Below are 19788 nucleotides of genomic sequence, written 5' to 3'. Positions count from 1 at the left end.
ACCCAATTAATAGAGTTTAACTCAACTTGAAAATAAGAACTCAAATCAATTAACATTAAGAAGTGATTCAAATCTACCGTCACTACTTTATATTTAAAAAAGGTTAGGCTTATTCTAACCATTTTGATCGATTCCACTGTATTGTTTCTTTAAAAATATAAAGAAAAATTATTATAAATAATAAAACTACTAAAATATTTATAAAACATAATGTAATTTTAGATTTTATAAATAATAAATTCTATAAGATTATACATTTTTGTCTACTTTATTCGAACAAGGTGAATGTTAGTATCTTACGTCCTATATTTATGTAAATTAAACATAAGTTTAATAATACGACTTAGTCGAATATTTAAAAACTTTAAGATAAGTATATGAACCAATACTTTATTGAACTATAAGATAGCTTTAAAAGAAATGCAAATAATTTGTTAATTTTTTCTATTCTTAGAAAAAGTTGCTGAAAATTTTCTCAAACCAAAATTGATCAACCGTTTTGAATTGAATGAATAAAACAATATTAGCGTTAAAAATAAAAGAAAAACTAAAAATCAAATATTTGGGGGAAGTGGGAGGTTGAGTAGTGATTTTCAAATAGATATTTTGGAAATAATTTTCAAGCTGCAACGATGGTGGGTCGGTTCTGTTTCTCCATTTCCGCCATGGATACGACATTGAAGAACCTCTTGCTTTAAACTGTAGCCCTAAGAAGAAGAAAGAAATAAAAAGAATCTGAAAATTTCTCATCTTTCATTTTAATACTATTTCTTTTTCAGTCCCCTCTTCTCGATATTGTTTAATAATTTTTCTCTCCTTTTTCCCCAATTTCAAAAAGCTCTCTCAAATCTCTCAATCAGATGCATCCAAAATCCATGGCTTCCGCGTACTTTGCATTATTAAAAAGCATCAAGCCCTCATAGGGTCTCGTGTTCTTGCCCTCCATCGGAGAGAGAGAGAGAAGAATCCTCAATTTGCTGTCCCAATCTTCGTGCCGTTTTCTGTTTGGATCTTCAATAACACTCTTCAAAATCCGCGTTAATGGTGTTACTCTTACCCATTACTCCTTCTTCTTCATTCTTTATGAAGAGCAACATTCACTGCCATTGCCATACCTCTCACTCTTACATTTTACTTCCTTCTTTCCTTCAATGGCTGCTTACGCTTTGCTCAACGATTCCACCCCCCGTGGTGTTAATGGCGGTTTTGATGATAGTCCTTTGACTAGTGCTTCCACTAATAGCAACGGTAGTGACGAACTTAATCATCAGCAGATAGTTCAGGTTCCTCAACCAAGATTGCCGGTTGGAAAAATGGTGAGGAAGAGAATCGCCTCGGAGATGGAGATTGAAGGACTCGACAGCGGCGGCGGCGGCGGCGGCGGCGGCGGCGGTGGAGGTGCTGCTGCTGTTCATCCACGGTTTTGCCGAAGGAGTCTAGCTTCTGATCGTCCTTTTGGAGAAAATAAGACGAATATGAATTATTGTTCTTCTTCTTCAAACCCTAGCCATGGCGGCAACCACTCCACTGTTGTGCATAATTTAACCGCTCTGACGTCAGTTGTAATCGAAGGGTCAAATTTATCAAATCCTCCTTCTGGTTCTGATGCTACGGTCTCTTCCACTACTTCCAACAACAATCTTCTTGATAGTACTCTTCCTGTTCTTCGTCCTCAACCCCACCATCACCATTTGCAGAATCCTGCAGTCTGTGGTTTTTCTGGCTTGCCTTTGTTTCCACCGGAATCAAATCACCACCATAATAAGTTAAATACTCGTAATAACCCTTTTCCTCTTCCTAATCCATCTCAGGTTCTTCTTCATAATCCTCCTACTACTGCTACTACCTCCATTATCGCCGCCGCTTCTTCTCCCATGGATGATTCCTCCGCCACTGCTTGGATCGACGGTATCATTAAGGACTTAATCCATAGCTCCACTGCCATATCCATTCCTCAGCTCATTCAGAACGTTCGTGAGATTATCTACCCATGTAACCCAAATCTTGCGAATCTTCTTGAGTTTCGTCTTCGTACTTTGACGGACCCTAGTGTTCCTAACTTCGCTACTGAGGATCATCGAGTGAGAAAGTCCCCTTTGCCGTTGCCGGCGCCGGTTGCTGGACTGGGGTTGCAGCAGAGGCAGTTTAACCAAGAGCAGCATGAACAAGAACATGATTGTTCTGGATTAAAGCTAAATCTCGATTCTACTTCTCTGCATAATCTTTCTAATTTTCCCTCTCAGCCGCCGTTTCATGAGCCGTATCTTCAATGGGGGGCAACCCCTCCGCCTGTTCCCACTCCCTCCGCCGCAGCCGCCGGCGAGGATGCCTTACAGCGCCTCCCTGGTCATCATCAACTTAATCTATCGTCCGTTACACCATCGTCGCTTGTTCCTTTAAATCATGTCCCTTCTAAGCCACAATCAGAACAGCAGAACTCTAGTACTAAGGCGGCGGCGGCTGCACAGCCAGCTCCAGCACCACCATCAACGAGCAATAACCCCTCAGCGACTGCTTTGCTGATTAGAGAGATAAAAGAGGAGATGAGGCAGCAGAAGAGAGACGAAGAAGGGCTACATCTCTTGACTTTGCTTCTTCAATGCGCAGAAGCCGTTTCAGCTGATAATTTAGAAGAAGCCAACAAGATGCTCTTGGAAATCTCTGAGCTATCGACACCGTTCGGCACATCGGCGCAGAGGGTGGCGGCGTATTTCTCCGAAGCAATGTCGGCGAGGCTTGTGAGCTCTTGTTTGGGCATATATGCAGCTCTGCCGCCGTCGTTGGTGCCCCATACACACAGCCAGAAAATAGCCTCAGCCTTCCAAATCTTCAATGGCATAAGCCCATTTGTCAAATTTTCACATTTCACAGCCAATCAAGCCATACAAGAGGCTTTTGAAAGAGAGGAGAGAGTTCACATCATAGATCTAGACATCATGCAAGGGCTTCAATGGCCTGGCCTGTTCCACATTTTGGCGTCTAGACCCGGTGGGCCGCCGTACGTCCGCCTTACAGGGCTGGGGACCTCTCAGGAAGTTCTTGAAGCCACCGGCAAACGCCTAACTGAATTTGCTGAGAAGCTTGGCCTTCCGTTTGATTTCTTTCCCGTGGCTGATAAAATTGGCAATCTAGACTTGGAAAGGCTCAACGTGAGCAAAAGAGAAGCCGTTGCTGTTCATTGGATGCAGCATTCTCTTTATGAAGTTACTGGTTCCGATTCCAACACGCTATGGCTTTTGCAAAGGTAATTGATAATTCAACTTTCACATATTTCTTGGGGTTTCACCATTAATTAAATTACTTCATCGTAAGTATTTATGCATGAATACTGATTCTTACTCTTAATCTTACCTTGTCGCTTGTTCAAAATGATGAATAGTTGTTCGGCACACTGTATAAGTCTATAAAACAAGTATAAAGTTGCTTAGAAAGACAGCTTTCCCTTTTTTCATCTTCGTCAAATCTTTCATGTGGGTTTGGAACTTTGGTATGTGGGTTACGTTAATTTCATTGTTATCTCTGAAATCCACAGGAAAAAGTTGCAGTTTTTCAAAACTTGTCTTTTGACTGAATAATTGATTCATTTCAGTGATTTCTTTACATGTTGCTTACAAAGTACATATTCAGACGTTGCTATATCTGTTTGTGAATCTGGTTTATCAGATTGGCTCCAAAAGTTGTGACGGTGGTGGAACAAGATCTGAGCCACACAGGCTCTTTCTTGGGGAGATTCGTTGAAGCCATTCATTACTATTCAGCACTGTTTGACTCATTAGGTGTGAGCTATGGCGAAGAGAGTGAAGAAAGACATTTAGTGGAGCAGCAACTATTATCGAGGGAAATCAGAAACGTGTTGGCTGTCGGAGGGCCGTCGAGGAGCGGCGAAGTGAAGTTCCAAAACTGGAGAGAAAAGCTGCAGCAATCTGGGTTTAAGGGGATTTCCCTCGCCGGAAATGCTGCAACTCAGGCCACTCTCCTCCTCGGAATGTTCCCTTCCGATGGGTATACGCTTGTAGAAGACAATGGTACTTTGAAACTTGGGTGGAAGGATCTTTGTTTGCTCACGGCGTCGGCTTGGAAGCCGCCGTTTCATCATCATGCGGCGGCGGCGGTGGCGGTCACCAACAACCATATTCCCCGTTACTGAGGTTCTTTCTTTTTCCTTATGATTATTTTTTTTTATAAAAAAAATCTATATAGTGTTGTTTTTTCTATTTTGATAATATCATCATCTTTTGTGTTATTAATTTTCCCTTTCTTTTATGGCCTTCCCCACCAATCATAATGTCAAGCTTTTGAGTTTGATATTCTTGTTATGATTATAGCCTTTTTCTCATGTCCATTGTATACCAAATTATCTTTGCCTTTTAAATAATTCTCTTTTTGCTCTCAAATTCTTTTTGTTTACTTGAGTTTGTGAGTGGATCAACTTTAAAAAAATATGTAACCCTAACTTTACCATACTCTAGTGGGTTAAGATATTATATCGGTTAAAAGCCAATTCTCACCTTCACATGTTGTAATGATAATGTTAATGTGCAGTATGTTATCCTTGATTGAACAAAATTTAGATTCAGTTTTAAAAGTTATAAGTGACATATCCTTATGGCTAAATTTATATTCTATATATTTTGTATTCACGTCAAACTAAAAAAAGCAATATTATTTATGTATTTGAAAATATAAAGATGGGGATTGAATTTTGCATAGATTATTTTGGGTCATGTTTATCGATTAGTAATGGAAATTAGTGTAATTGTAATTAAATTTCATTCATAGATCTATCTTAATGAGTTACAATAGTAAATATGATTGAATTGTGTAACCGAAACTCAAATCCAAACGATAATGAGAAGGCGTGATTTTGTAAGCAATTAGATTGATTATCCTTTGCTCGTTAATTAGATTGCGATTTTTGTTTATGGATTTAGATGTGAGTTTCATGTGTTAGTACAAATATAGAACATATTGTTCTCAAAATCAAAACAAGTAAATTTTAGTCTCTCACAGTGTACTAAACACAACAATCTTGTCCTATCACAATTGTTCTTTATAATTGCATTTTCAGTTAAAGAAAATAAAATGAGTATTTTGGTTGGTTTTTTTAATTGATTTTTTTTATTAGTTAACTAATTATAGAAGTGCATATTGCACTATTGAATTTTGAAAAGTAGCAAATGTCCTATCTGCTTAGTGATAGTTGAATTGACCTTTATTTTATCTTCATAAGTTTTAGAAATTTACCTCAAGTCAATACACATGTGCGTCGGTACGTATGAGTAATGTAAAAATTGTCATTTATCTTTGGTATTAGATGTAATTTTGACCCAAATCTTTTAAAAGGAAAGTATAACTACGAGAGAAGAGAAACTCTTGAAACCTGAAGGTACAAAGCATAAAAATGAAAATGGAAGATGGTCCTTCAAATGATTGAAAAAACAAAGTATATATAAAAGTGTGCAAAATTATGACCCTACTGTGAACAAGTACACATATTTAAGCATCTCAATGAGTTAGTTCACTATATTTTTATAATAATGTGGATTTTTTTCTTAGATGTAAATTAAGACATAGTCTCGTAGATAAGATATCAATAATTGTCATTCTAAAAGTAAGATGATTTCACTATAATTACTTATTTGAGTTGGAATGAAATGAGATCCTTATGTTCCTTTTGGCCTCTATTATGGTTGATGAGAATTTTGGATAGAATGGATGTAGGGTGATAATGATATACAAATAACATCCACGACAAGTGTAGATTATTGACCAAAACAAAAGATTCTCTCATGTGTTATAATAAACGTTTGTGTTTAGATGTGTAAAATAGTTAAAAGTCTCAAAAGTTAATGGTATGTCTGAAATTAGCTCAACTTAAAAATTGCTCAAATAGTTAAAAGAACTTGTCAAATAAAATAAATATTATAAGAAAAATTGTCGAAAATAGTAAAATGAACAAAATAAGTAGTTAATGGTATGTCTGTAATGTATTTTATATAATGTATTTTTATCTTTTAGTGATTATTATGTGAAATGTAAATAGTTTGTTATTTTATTATTGTTAAAAAAATGCACGGTATATAAATAAAAGTGTTACAATTCAATTATATATAGAAAAAATTGTTTTAAATGATAAAACTGTTAAAAATATTTACATTTACAACAAAATGTCACAATCTACCTATGATATACTTCAAGAGAACTATTTCATTATTAGTATCTATCAGTGTACATTAATGTCTATCATTAATAGACAATAAAATATTGTTATATTTATAAATATTTTGATTAATCTTATTATATACATATATTATTTAAGTTTCAACTATAAAATTTCTACTAATTTGGCTTTCTCTTTTATATTTACCTTTTGGATTTTATTTAATGAACATATCTTATATTAAATAATTTAAAAGCTTTATACACACTACCCCATATTTTTTATTCAAGCTTGGTGAAAAGTAAGTTGTATTGTTTTTAAAGATTGATTGATAGTCTCTGTAGTTAAAGTTTGTTTAGTTAGTTACTTAATAACTAAATTCTTTGTATTAAACCTTTCTTATAAATAAAGCTCTTCTCTCTCCTTGAGGGGTAGAATACTATTCATACAAAAATTCCTTTCGTAGTTTATACCAAATTGGTTCTTGAGCATTTATGGTCTTGAGACCTATGGCTACCCGACATAGAATCCTTGTAGTGGCACTTGAGCAACCTACTCAAAACTAAGAGGTGGACTATAACCCACGCTCTCTCTTTAAAAAAATCACCTCGAGACACTTGCTGTCTGTAGAAGTTTTGATGGAGAGAATTGAAAGAGCACTTCAAGAAGTCCTACAAAGACAAGATGTAATAGCTCCTTCTCAAGAAGTTTGCAAAGAACAACCAGAGATGGTTCAATAGTGAGGACAACATGGCTTTTGTGAAGTTGAACGATAAAGATTGGGACAAATCCAATAAGAAGGAAGATATGGAGTTCAAGATCGAAGAAGTCCCGATCAAGATTTTTAAGAATCTCCTTCAAGATTTCAAGAATGCAACCAAGAATTTCAAGATTGGAGTTCTTTGGATGATGAGGAGCAAGAAAGAGAGAACGATGGCCATGAGAGGAGATTTCGAGCTCATTATGAAGAAAGGAGAGGAAGACCAACCAAATATAAGATAAAGATTGATTTACCTAGCTACGATGGCAAGAGAAACATTGAGATTTTTCTGCATTGGCTAAAGAATACCGATAACTTCTCCAATTATATGAATATGCTCGAAAGAAATAAGGTCCACTTAGCAGCACTAAAACTAAAGACTAGCGCTTCAGCACGGTGGGAGCAAGTTGAGGTGAATAGAAGAAGAAATGGTAAAAGACCTATCATTGCGTGAGAGAAAATGAAGAAACTTATAAAGACAAGATTTATCCCTCTAACTATGAGCAAACACTTTATAATCAATATCAAAGTTGTCGACATGGAGGTAGGTCGAACTATGACTGAATATATTGAAGAATTCCACCGATGTTTGGGAGCGCATATAAATCTAATGGAGAACAAGCAGAATTTGATTGCCTGTTTTATTGGTAGACTACGTTTTCACATTAAGGAGAAGATTAAGCTCCAACCATTTTTTACTTTATCCGAAGCCATTATGTATGCATAATCTGTTGAAGAATTGATTGAAGCCAGTTCAAAGAAACCTACTAAGTAAAAATCCATGGGACAACTAGAATGGTAGAAGATCCATGACATCAAATAGTGATGCTTCTCATCCACAAAATGAGAAAGAACAAGAGGAGAAAACTCTTGATCTAAATGGAAAGAAGGTAGAAAGTAACTCCAAGAAGCAAAGGGAGAATCCCCATCAATGGCTCAACTTAAGCAAGTGTTTTTAGTGTGGGCAAACAAGACATTTCTCCAATTCTTGTCCTCAACGAAGAACTATATCATTCTTGAATGAAGGGGATGATTCGAACATGATCAAGAAGGTGTTCTTGAGCAAGAATAAGAGATCCTAGAACTAGATGACGGGGAGAGAATTTCTTGTGTTTTTCAAGGAGTCTTGATAGTGCCGAAAGGAAATACTTTTCACCAACAAAGATATAGCTTATTTAAAACCAGATGCACTGTTGAGAATAAGGTTTGTAATGTGCTTATCAATAGTGAAAGTAGTGAGAATTTTCTAGCCAAGAAGCTAATTTCTGCATTTAACCTTAAAATATAACCTCATATGAACTCTTATAAGATTGGCTAGATCAAGAACGGAGAAGACACACAAGTGAATGAAATTTGCTCGGTTCCATTATCAATTGGAGGAAGCTAGAAGTATTAAATTGTGTGCGATGTACTTGATATGGATGTCTACCACATTTTACTTGGAAGACCTTGGCAATATGACACTTATTCAATCCATAAAGGAAGGGATAATATATATGAGTTCCAGTGGATGAACAAGAAGATAGTTTTACTGCCTGTAAATAAGAAAAATGAAGATGGCATCAAGACAAAGCATTCGGGCAACCATTTCTTTATTCGGGCAACCATTTCTTTATCACTGTAAGTGGAAAGCAAATTGATAAAGAGAGAAACTGATATTTTAAGTCTTGTAATTTCAGGCCATGCTTCAAAAGAATCCTCGAGAAACATTCCTTCAAAAATTCAAGATCGATTGGATCAATATCCAATAATCAAAGACGAACCTTCCAAGCTCGTTCTTTTACATGACATATAACAAAACATTGATCGATCTTGTTTGTAGATCCTCACTTTCTCATCTTCCTCACTCCAAATGAATATGCCATCTTACACCAACATATTGAAGAGCTCTTGAAGAAAGGATGTAACACCCCAAAATAAGGTAATTTTAATTTTAGTTATCTTAAGTTTAATTTTTACCATGTTGAAATTATTTTGGGTGTTATTTGAATTAATTGTTGAAATAATTTGATTTTGGTAGAAACTAGAATTAATTAGATATTTTTGGGAAAATATTTAATTACTTATTTGAAATCTGGAACTCTTGGTGGAAAGATTTGATTTAAGTGATTGTTGTTGGTTGATTTATATGGTTGAAGTTTGGAGAATTTTGAATTAATTATATATGTGGGTATATAATTAATTTGATTAGTAAAGATAAGAATAATTATATTATGGGAATTATATAATTAATTAAGGAAATTTGATATTGTTTGAGGAGAAGAGAAAATGAAGATAAAAGTGATGATTTGATGGGAAGAGTTATCGAAGAGAGAGATTAATTGAGTTTAAAAATGAGATTTGGTTGGTTTTAAATGAAGAAAGAGAATGGGTTGGTTTATTTGGAAAAGGAAATGGAAAAGGAAAAAGAAAAGGAAATAATATTAATTATATTATTATTTTTGTTTAAATAAGGTCTCATAATGCGTGCATTACTATTCACCTTCTCCTTTATTGTCAAACCCTAGCTTATCCATCTTTTGTCTCACAAAACCCTAGCAATCAAGAGCCGCCGCCGCATGGTTTGCTGTCCACTTGTCGGCTTCTCTCCATCGTCGGCCACCATGAAGCTCCGCCTGAAACACGTGCTTTTTTGAAGCTCTCCGTCGTAAGAAGGTTATCGTCGATTGTGCGTTGAACCCTCCGCCACGAACTGCGTTCGCGTTGCGTCGTCACCGTTTGAAGTCCCGACCGCTCTCATTGATCGTCGATCATTGCAAGCCGCAAGCTCGTAGCTAAGCTTTCACGTTTCGCCCAAGTCGTATGCGTGGAAGCGAGCTGTTTTTCCTTTTTCAGTCACATCCAAGCCGAGCCACCCTCTACCATTAGTAACTTGAGCCGTGTGCCTCTCTAAGCCACCTTCTGAGCCGATTTCCTCCTTCAGTCGAGTCGCACACGTCTGCCTTCATCCTAGCTAAGCCGCCAAGCTGCTAAGTTTAATTTTTGGTATTTCCCCTATTTTTGGTAAGTTTTGGTGAGTTTTAATGGATTTTGGTTAATACCCATGAGATATTAATTATTGGACCAAAAATATTTAACTTTGGATTAATTTGGTTAGATTCAGCTGGAAGTTTTGAGCTGTGAAATTTTTCCAACCAAGGATAAATTGGATTCGACCTCAACTTTGGGTAAGTTGAATTAAATGGATTTTTGGATCTTTAAGCAACCATTAAATTTATTATCTTAGTTATTTTGCCCTTACTGTTTTAGGATTTATCCTTGGAAAGCTGACTGTGACTGTTAGGAATATTTTTGGATTAAGCTAATCTCCAGGTAAGAGATTCTCCTACTAGACCTTCGAACTGCAGTTAAGAGCTTGCATGTAATTTTTTCTACTATGCATTGACGTAGCTAAAATGCGTAATGTATTGATGTTGATGATGACTGATAGTTATGACTGAGTTATGTTGTTGATGATGATGATTGATGATGTTAATGTTAGTGCATGAAATATTAATCTCATGATTAAGAATGCTATGATTAATATTCATACCATGCTTATGATGTTATGCTATGCTACATGCTATGGATAGGATGTTCTGTACCTTTATCTATTAAAGTCATACCCACATGGATGTCCCTTAGAATCATCACCTTTTTATGACTGTGTAGTCCGATGAGATCATCAGTCAAGTATGAGATGATATGTATATAAGTGACTTGATGGGGTCACTCACAACTCGATTGTCTTAATGTTTCTTTCGAGTTCACTAAAGATCAGTTTTGTCTTAAGTGTTCCTTTAGGTTCATTGAATACTAGAGATGTTCCTACGGGATCACAGATTTTGCGTGTTCGGGAATGCGCCAGTTTAGGGGTACTACTTTATAGGACTCTAAATGTTTAATTTTTTCAGGTAAAGGTAGAGGTAGAGAAAAGCTGACGACTGATAAGAAGTGATCATGGCATGCCATAGGGAAACGTTTTTCTTTCGCCATTATGTTATCAGTTTGATTTCAGTATTTTTTTTGTATTTTCATTATTACTCTTTTAAAACTAGATAGGGCCTGAGCTAGGACTTTATTTTAGAGATCTATTACTACATACATTTGTTTATTTATGATTTTAATGAGTACTTGAGGTTTTGATTATGAAAATTTGTTTTATTTTTTTCATTTTGTTTTAAGAAAGTTTTTTTTTTATTATCCTTTAAGTAGTAATGATCTCAGCTTAGTATAAAGAGTTGAGTCCTTACAAAGGACATGTACAGCCGAGTATGAGCGCCTATGTAGTTCCAATTGGGAGAAACTCTTATCTTTCCAAAGGTGGATTTGAAGTGTAGCTACCACCAAATCTATATTCGGCCAAAGGACGAATGGAGTCGTCTTTAAGAAAAATGAAGGGTTGTTTGAATATGATGCATTTTGGTCTCTTTAATGCTTCAAGCACCTTTATGTGTCTAATGCACCAAGTACTCCACTCTTTATTAAACAATTTTATAGTTGTTTATTTTGACGATATTTTGGTGTATAGTAGAAACAAGAAATATCATTATCAGCACCTAAAGCTAGTATATATTCAAAGCTTTGGAGGAGAATGAGCTATACATCAACATGAAGAAATGTACATTTTGTACTAAAGAGATATCATTCCTAGGCTTTATCATTAGCAATAGTAAAGTAAAGATGGATGAAGCAAAAGTTGAAGCTATTACTAATTGGCCAATTCCAAAGTCAATAAAAGAAGTGCAAGCCCTTGTAGGATTGACATCCTTCTACAAAAAATTCATTTTAGTTCCATAACAACTCCCATAACAGATTGCTTGAAGAAAGGAGGGTTTTTATGGGAAAGTTGCTAGCAAGACAACTTTGATGTCATTAAACTGAAACTCAGCAGTCTTCGAGTCTTGAAGTTGTTCGAATTTGATAATTCCTTTGAAGTTATAGTGGATACTTATGGAGCTGGAATAGAATTTTGTCTCAAAGAGGCCATCTAGTAGAGTTCTTTAGTGAAAAACGAAGAATTCTTAGACAGACTTGGAGTACCTATGAGCATGAATTATATACTCTAGCAAGGGCTTTGAAGTAATGGAAGCACTACCTTTTATCCAAAGCATTTGTCTTTCTTACAAACGACTTCTCCTTGAAATACTTGCAAGCCCAAAAAAATATTAACAGAATGCATGCCCGCTAGATATCTTTAATCCAACACTTTGAGTTTTCCATCAAGCACCAAGCCGAGAAAAAGAATATGGTAGTTGATGCTTTGAGTAGAAAAGACAACCTTGTTAACCATTCTCTCGATCAAGATCATTGCATTTAATCATCTCCTAGAATTGTACCGAAGATGATGAAGACTTTGGGAAAATATGGCGTGACTGCACTAACCATCTCCATATGGAAAACTTCCACATTATTGAAAGATTCCTCTTCAAAGATGATTAACTTTGCATTCCTCTTACATCTCCAAAGGGAGCTTTAATCAAAGAAGCTCATGCTGAGACTTAGCTGGCCACTTTGGTCATGATAAAACTTTCCACATAACCAGTTAAAGATTCTTTTAGTCGTAAGCAAGAAGAGGTACTAATAATTTTGTAAAAAGATGTGTTGTGTGCCAAAGAGCTAAAGAGGTCTTTAACTAATGTCGACTTTTATTCTCCTCTACCAATTTCTATAAGTATCTGGAAGACTTTTCAGTAGTTTTTTTTGTTGGCTTGCTTAATGTCACACCTCACCCCAAAAGTCACTCTATGTGACCAAATAAAGACGTGACATTCCACACAAACCTTTCCGCGAGATAACACGCAGAGCGCCTAGTAAGCGAAATGAGAACTCAAATAGAATAACAAAGATTTCATTGATAATTGATCAAAACTATACTTAACAATTACAAGAATTTCTTCAATGAAAAAATATATAAGTCTTAAAACAATAACTTGACCCTGCTTGCCTAACTCTACATGCAAGGTCAGATGACATTGGCCACTACCAAGATGATGCAATTTGAGCATCGCACAATAGGTGATCAAGACGACAAGTCAAACACTAGTTGTCCTTCACTAGCTTTAGAGGGGATAAAACAAAACGTTTGAAAGATTAGACAAAAACATCTAGTGAGTAGAGTTTTATACCACCACCTTTAATAAAATGAATAATTTTCATAACGCGTTGCAAGAATAAATTTTTGAGTTCAAGTCAAATCATCTCAATACTTTAGGTGATTTCTACAACTTAAATCTCTTTCACAATCATTTATAAAACATATGGAAAGCAGTTCTTTTCAAACCATTCATAATAAGTTCTTATCGCATTATCATGTCTCTCGTACAATGCATTACATAGATTGTATCGAAGAATCATTCTACACATTCAATTACATCTTTGTACTCTTTCCTCAGCTCAAACGTTTACCACACTCTTTTGCTGCGTTGCGGCTATGCAGAGTGATCTCAATGTAGCAGTATTCACCATCAATTCCATCGTGCATAACACGTCTTCTAATGTCAGATCACACAACAAGCCAAGAGCATCCCATATCAGATCGTATAGCAAGTATAAGGCATCCTATTCAAGATCATACAACAAGAATAAGTCATCTTATCTTAGATCACATAGCAAGGATAAGACATCTCACACCAAAACACATAACAAGTGTAAAGCATCTCAACGCATTGGGCACAAAAGGTCATTTTATATTCATATTTTAGTTCATTTCAAATTCAATCTATTCATAAATCAAATGCATTCTAAGAAATGGAAAACATAAGAGAAATCATATAATTTAGGATATCATATAACTTCAAGAATTAAGTGGAAATACATTTGTGGATTCAATTGTAATAGAAATCCTTTTGGTTTGAAAACATTTTAAGAAGAAACCACTTATAATTAACTAGCTTATTCACCTAATTTTTTAGCCAAGAACTTCCTTGCACTTCCCTGCTTAGATTCATGCTCGTGATGAATCTTTGAAAATTCTGAAAATCCCTATGTTCTTTCTTTAGTGATTACAAGGTAAAGCAACTTTAAAATGACCGAACTTTACCTATTTATAAGTCTCTCCAGTGAAACTTTTCATTCAGGAATGATTACCTTTGCTCAATGGTGAGAATTACCCAATACCAGATCACCACGTGTCATGGTCACTTCCTTACCTTGAATTCAAATTGGTGAGGAGGTCAAATCAAACGACGACTTTCTTACACTAGGATGACGTCACTACTTCCTGGTGAAGGAAGCTCAAATCACATAACAACTCACCACGTAGCCTTTCTCATCGAATAGTTTAGAACACGAAATGCAAGTTACCTTACAATCTTTCCAATCACCAACTTTCGCCGCATGGAAGCTTCATTGCATAGTCAATTCTTGTCACGTGTAATCTCATTGTGTAGTGTAGAACGTGATCAAGGCTTACAACTACTACCTCCTTATTGGAATTTCGTCCTCGAAATTCAGTGACCTTATGTGAAAAGTTGTGGATACTTAGTTTTCATGAGATCTTCACTTTTCCAAGTGGCTTCCTTAACGCCATGATTATTCCACAAAACTTTGATCATAGAGATTACCTTTGTTCTCATCACTTCTTCCTTTCTGTCTAACACTCTTAAGAGTCTTTCTTCATAGGTGAAGTTTTCTTTCACGTCTAGGGATGTTCTTGAAGTATATGCGAGGAATCTAGAACATACTTTTCAGCATAGAAACATGAAAGACATTATGAATCCAAGACAACTCCGTGGGTAACCTTAACTTATAAGCCACTAGTCTCATGAGTGCTAGAATCTCATAAGGTCCTATAAATTGTGGACTTAGTTTTCCTTTCCTTCCAAATTTGATTATGCCCTTTCTTTGGTAACAATTTAAGGGAAACATTGTCTCCAACTCCTAATTCCAACACGCTGCGACAATTATCTGCATAACTCTTTTGCTTATCGCGGGCAATTTTTAAAATTTCTCTAATTGTCTTGATGCTTTCCGTCGTTTCTGGACTAATTCTGGTCGATATAGCTTTCTCTCGTTTACTTCTTTCTAACAAACTGGCGTTTTACAATGCCTCTCATACAATGATTCATAAGGAGACATTCTAATGCTAGAATTGTAACTATAGTTGTAAGAAAATTCGATCAATGCCAAACATTTGTCCTAGCTTCCTCTGAATTGCAGAACACAAGCTCTCAACATTCTTCCAAGGTCTGAATAGTTCCCTCAGATTGACCGTCTATTTATGGATGGAATGCAATGCTAAAATGCAACTTGGTTCTAAAAGCTTTTTGCAATTTTGGCCAGAACTTAGAGGTAAAGTGCGAGTCTCTGTTTGAAACTGTGGACACTTGAGTTCCATGTTGGATTATAATCTTATCAACATACAACTTTTAGTCAATTTGTCCAATTCAATGGAAAAGTTTTCTTAATAGGGATAAATCATGCATGTCGTGTTAGTAAATCGTTCCACAATAACTCAAACTCCATTAGAACCACTAGGTGTTCTGAGCAAACCAAACAAGAAATCCATGGTGATATGTTCCCACTTCTACTTTAGATTAGGCAAAGGACACAACAATACTCCAGTCTTTTGGCATTGTAGTTTGACTTGTTGACAAATTAAACACTTGACTACAAACTCAACTATCTCTCATCTCATACTTGGCCACCAATAATAAGCTTTCAAGGTTATGTACATCTTAGTACATTCAGGATGCATCGCATAAGCTGAACTATGAGCTTCTTCTAAGATACTTTCCTTTAACGCTTTACTATGTGGAACACATATTCTTCTTTCCTTTAGTAATGTGCCATCATTTCTAAACGCATAGTCTATCTTTCTTTTGCACTTAAATTCTTTAGCTACGGGGTCTTCTCATTTAACAACCTCTTCTTCTAATGTGGGTCTAACTTGAAATTGAGCTATCAAATTTTCGATTGACCTTGCATTAGGATTGCCTTACAACCTCTCAATTCGCTTAGTAAGGTTATCCTCCCTTTATTCTCTTTACTTGAGCTTTTTGCACTTAATGCGTCAGCTATGATATTAGCCTTTCCCAGGGTGAGATGCGATAGTGCAATCATAATCCTTAATGAGTCTCTTTCAACGCATATGCCTCAAATTTAACTCTTTCTGATTAAATATGTACTTTAGGCTCTTGTGAAAAGTGAAATGCTACACTTTTCTCCTAAGAGGTAGTGTCTCCTAATCTTTAACGCATAGACAATGGCTACCAATTCCAAATCATGTGTAGGGTAATTGCGTTCATGCAACTTCAACTGTCTCGATGCATAGGCTATTACCTTTCCAGCCTCTTGTATCAAAACGCATCCTAGATCTTGATGCGATGGGTCATAGAAGACTTTCTAACTCTTTCCCTAGTGTAGGTAATACGAGGACGGGTGCAGTAGTTGTTTGATCGATATGGCAACCCTAGAGAGGGTGAATAGGGTTTAACTAAACTTTTTAACAAATAAGCCTAGATTAAACTAATTAGATAAATTTTAAATTAAACAAAGAAAATTAGCTAAAATAAGTTAAATAACAAGATGGATAAAAAGCATGTAGAGTATGCAATCAAATTAACTCAACCAACAAGAATATGTAACTAAAATTAATTTAAAAATAATTAGAAAAGAGTTAAAGAAGAAGACACCATAATTTTATAGTGGTACGGTCAAACTCGACCTACATCCACTTTCCCAAGCACCTCTTGGTATTTTGATTGAAAACCTTCTTTTGACTCTTTCCACGGATTAGAGTCGAACTGCTACTTACTCCTTTTTTGGGTTCAAGAGAAAACCCAATCCTTTCCACGGGTTAGGATTGAACTGTCACAATAAGTTGAAGTTTTAAATTACACAAAAGAAAAACTCTCTAAAAGAGTGAATATACAATTTTATGCTCACAATAATTAATCCTTACAATACAATAAAAAATTCTCTCAAGGACAAAATGAAAAGAATGAACATTAGAAGCTTTAGTGAGAATAACAATGGTGGCTTTTTGCAACTTCTGAAGATTGTAAAGATAAACAAAGTTCTTAAAACTTTTTGGGGGAAAATGGAGTATTTAAAAAGAAGGGAAAGATTGAAATTCAAAATCATTTTGGGTCATTGGATGTAAGTAAAAGAAAATGAATGATTGAGATTTAAACTCAATTAGCCATTAGACACAACATAAATAATAATATAATAATATATCTTTTCAAAACAATTTGTTTAAAGCTCAATAAAACAAGTTCACAATATGTTTTAAAAAGTAGCCGTTAGACACAAAGATGAATAATAATGTAATAATATATCCTTTTTAAAATAATATATTTAAAGCCCAATAAAACAATTTTACAATCTTTTTTTCTTTAGAAAAAACTATCCGTTAGACACAAAGATAAATAATAATATTAAATTAATTTTTTTTAAAAAATTCATTTCTTTTTTTAAAAGCCAATAAAAGAAACAAAAGCAAGAATAAAAACAAAAGTCACATGTGTTACTTCTCCATTGCTCCAAGTGGCTCTTCTAATTGGATCAAATTGATTATTTAGCCGCCATGTCACAATCTCGGGTATTTTTTCGTTTAAGCTTCTTTCAGCAATATTTTCTTCGTTTGAATTTCGATTTGGGTGATTCATGAGGCGTTAGAATCATTGTTTTGAGCTCTACGTTATGGACTATTTAAATTAATAAAATTGTCAATAAAAAGATTTAGATTTGTTATCATCAAGACATTAATTAATTAATTTGAGATTAAGGGTTAAAAAGCCAACAGTAGTAAGTTTGCATTTTAACTATTGGAAACTCTTCTCGCATTCATGTGTCCACTCAAATCTCCTCGCTTTCTTTGTGAGTGTTGTAAAAGAAAGAGCTAAATTTGAAAATCCTTCAACAAAACACCTATAATAACCCGCCAAACCAAGGAAACTTTAAACTTTAGAAATTGTCTTAGGACGTCCCCAACTCTCTATTGCCTCAACCTTTTGCAAGTCAACTTTCAATCCCTTTGAAGACATAATATGTCCAAGGAACACTACTTGATTCAACCAAAACTTGCACTTACTAAACTTCACAAACAATTTGTTTTTCTTGTAGAGTTCGTAACACAATCCTTAAGTGTTTTGCATGTCTTACTGCATCTGGTGAGTAAATTAAAATGTCATCAATGAAAACAATGAAAAATTGATCCAAGTAGCGATGAAATACTCTATTCATCAAATCTATGGAAGCAGTTGGATCGTCGGTCAAACCAAAAGGCATTATTAAGAACTCATAATGCCCATAACGCGTTCTGCAGGTTGTCTTAGGTACGTCTAACTCTTTGATCCTTAGTAGATGGTAGCTTGAACGTAAGTCTATCTTTGAAAATACTGAGGCTCCTTTTAGTTAATCAGAGAGATCATCTATTCGTGACAAAGGATACTTGTTCTTAATTTTCATTTTGTTCAACTGTTAGTAATCAATACATAGCCTCATTGAACCATCCTTCTTCTTTTTCAAATAACAATATGCCCCTTCTTTATAAATTTTCTTGCCTTAAAACATTGATATTATACTTTCTAACTCCACTTTCTTGCCACCTACAAATTTAACTTCAAATCCTCCTAGTGCTTTCAATACTACCTCCTTTTTAGAGCAATCCAACATTGCATGATACTTGGTGAGAAAATCCATTCCCAAGATCATATCTAACTCATCAAGTTTAAATAGAATTAAATCTATTGGGAAAGTGACATTCTAAAGTCTTAGCACGCAATCCTTACATAGTGATTCTACCATGAACACCTTGCCTCAAGGCGTACTAATCAACATTCCATTCTCTAAAGGTTCTATCTTATGGTTTAAAGACTTAACATGCGATACAAAAATGAATGAGTGTGTAACTCCAAAATAAATCAACACAAGAGTAAAAGAATTACAAATTAGTAACAAACCTGTAGTCACATGCAGGTTGTTCCTCGCCTCACCTTGGATCACTCTTGAGACTTAGGTCTCCTAGGTCCTTTGACTCCCCTTGGCCCTTCTTCAGCTCCACTTGAATGATAAGGTAGATTTATTAATTGTGGCATAACTCCTTGGATATTATGAACCCCCAAGTTAGGATAATATTTCACAAAATACCCGGGTTAGCCACAGTTAAAGCAAACATTTGGGAAACGAAGTTTTCCTCTATGATTCAAGTTTAATCCAACCATATGTCTTCCTTGAGAGGTTTTCTCTACCCATACTGGAATATTTCCTTTACTTTGGATCTTTTTTTGCCTATGAAATTCTTACCATAACTTGTTCTAGATCTAGACGAGACATGAAAATGAGATTTTAAATTCTCTCTAATAAACGCCTGTGTTTTTCGCGTTGCATACCACCCTGCATGCCACTAGTACTTTGGCCACATAGGTCTTCCTTCATATTCTTGTTTTTCTTTTCATCCCCTAAGCATCTCTCAACTCTTATGACAGCTTTAACTAACTTAGAAAAGTCGGACCAGTCCTCGCAGGTCGTCACAAGTGCTCTAATTTTTGTCTTTAACCATCTTTGAAATGCTTATATTTGTCTACCTCATCAGTCATAAAGGCTAAAACATACTTAGCCAATTTAGTAAACTTTTTCTTATATTCCACGACAGTCATGTTGCCTTGAACCAGACTCATAAATTCATTCTTCTTTGCATCATAGAAGAAACGAGGATAAAGCTTATTTTGAAACACTTTTCTGAACTCTTCCCATGACACATAATCCATTTTGCTTGCTCTCGTTGCATGAAGAGTCACCAATCTTCAACACTACCTTTTAATAGAAATATTGCAAATTTCACCTTTTTTTCTTTGTGGCACTCCATCACCCTAAAACACTTTCAATCAAACTCAACCACTTCTTTGCTACAGCTAGATTAGTGGTTCCTTCAAAGGTCATT

The 19788-nt window shown here is 35.3% G+C and overlaps 1 protein-coding gene across 1 annotated transcript; it reads left to right on the top strand.

The window, feature by feature from the left end:
• Nucleotides 1-505: 505 nt before the first annotated feature.
• On the top strand, nucleotides 506-4394 carry LOC103501505 (protein SCARECROW 1). Its single transcript, XM_008465102.3, has 2 exons — nucleotides 506-3244; nucleotides 3664-4394. Exons 1-2 carry the CDS (start codon nucleotides 1152-1154, stop codon nucleotides 4145-4147), a joined length of 2577 nt encoding a protein of 858 aa, XP_008463324.2. The 5' UTR covers nucleotides 506-1151; the 3' UTR covers nucleotides 4148-4394.
• The last annotated feature ends 15394 nt before the right edge of the window (nucleotides 4395-19788 follow it).

Source organism: Cucumis melo, chromosome 8 (assembly GCF_025177605.1).
Source record: "Cucumis melo cultivar AY chromosome 8, USDA_Cmelo_AY_1.0, whole genome shotgun sequence".
NCBI classification, from domain to species: domain Eukaryota; kingdom Viridiplantae; phylum Streptophyta; class Magnoliopsida; order Cucurbitales; family Cucurbitaceae; genus Cucumis; species Cucumis melo.
The sequence above is the reverse complement of the archived record's forward strand: the minus strand, read 5'-3'. Positions and strand labels throughout refer to the sequence as shown.

Excerpts from the sequence above, each read along its gene's own strand:
- LOC103501505 (XM_008465102.3), top strand. The coding sequence starts at position 1,152 with ATGGCTGCTTACGCTTTGCTCAACGATTCCACCCCCCGTGGTGTTAAT. Across the intron at positions 3,245-3,663 it reads ACGCTATGGCTTTTGCAAAG|ATTGGCTCCAAAAGTTGTGA; the intron begins GTAATTGATAAT and ends CTGGTTTATCAG.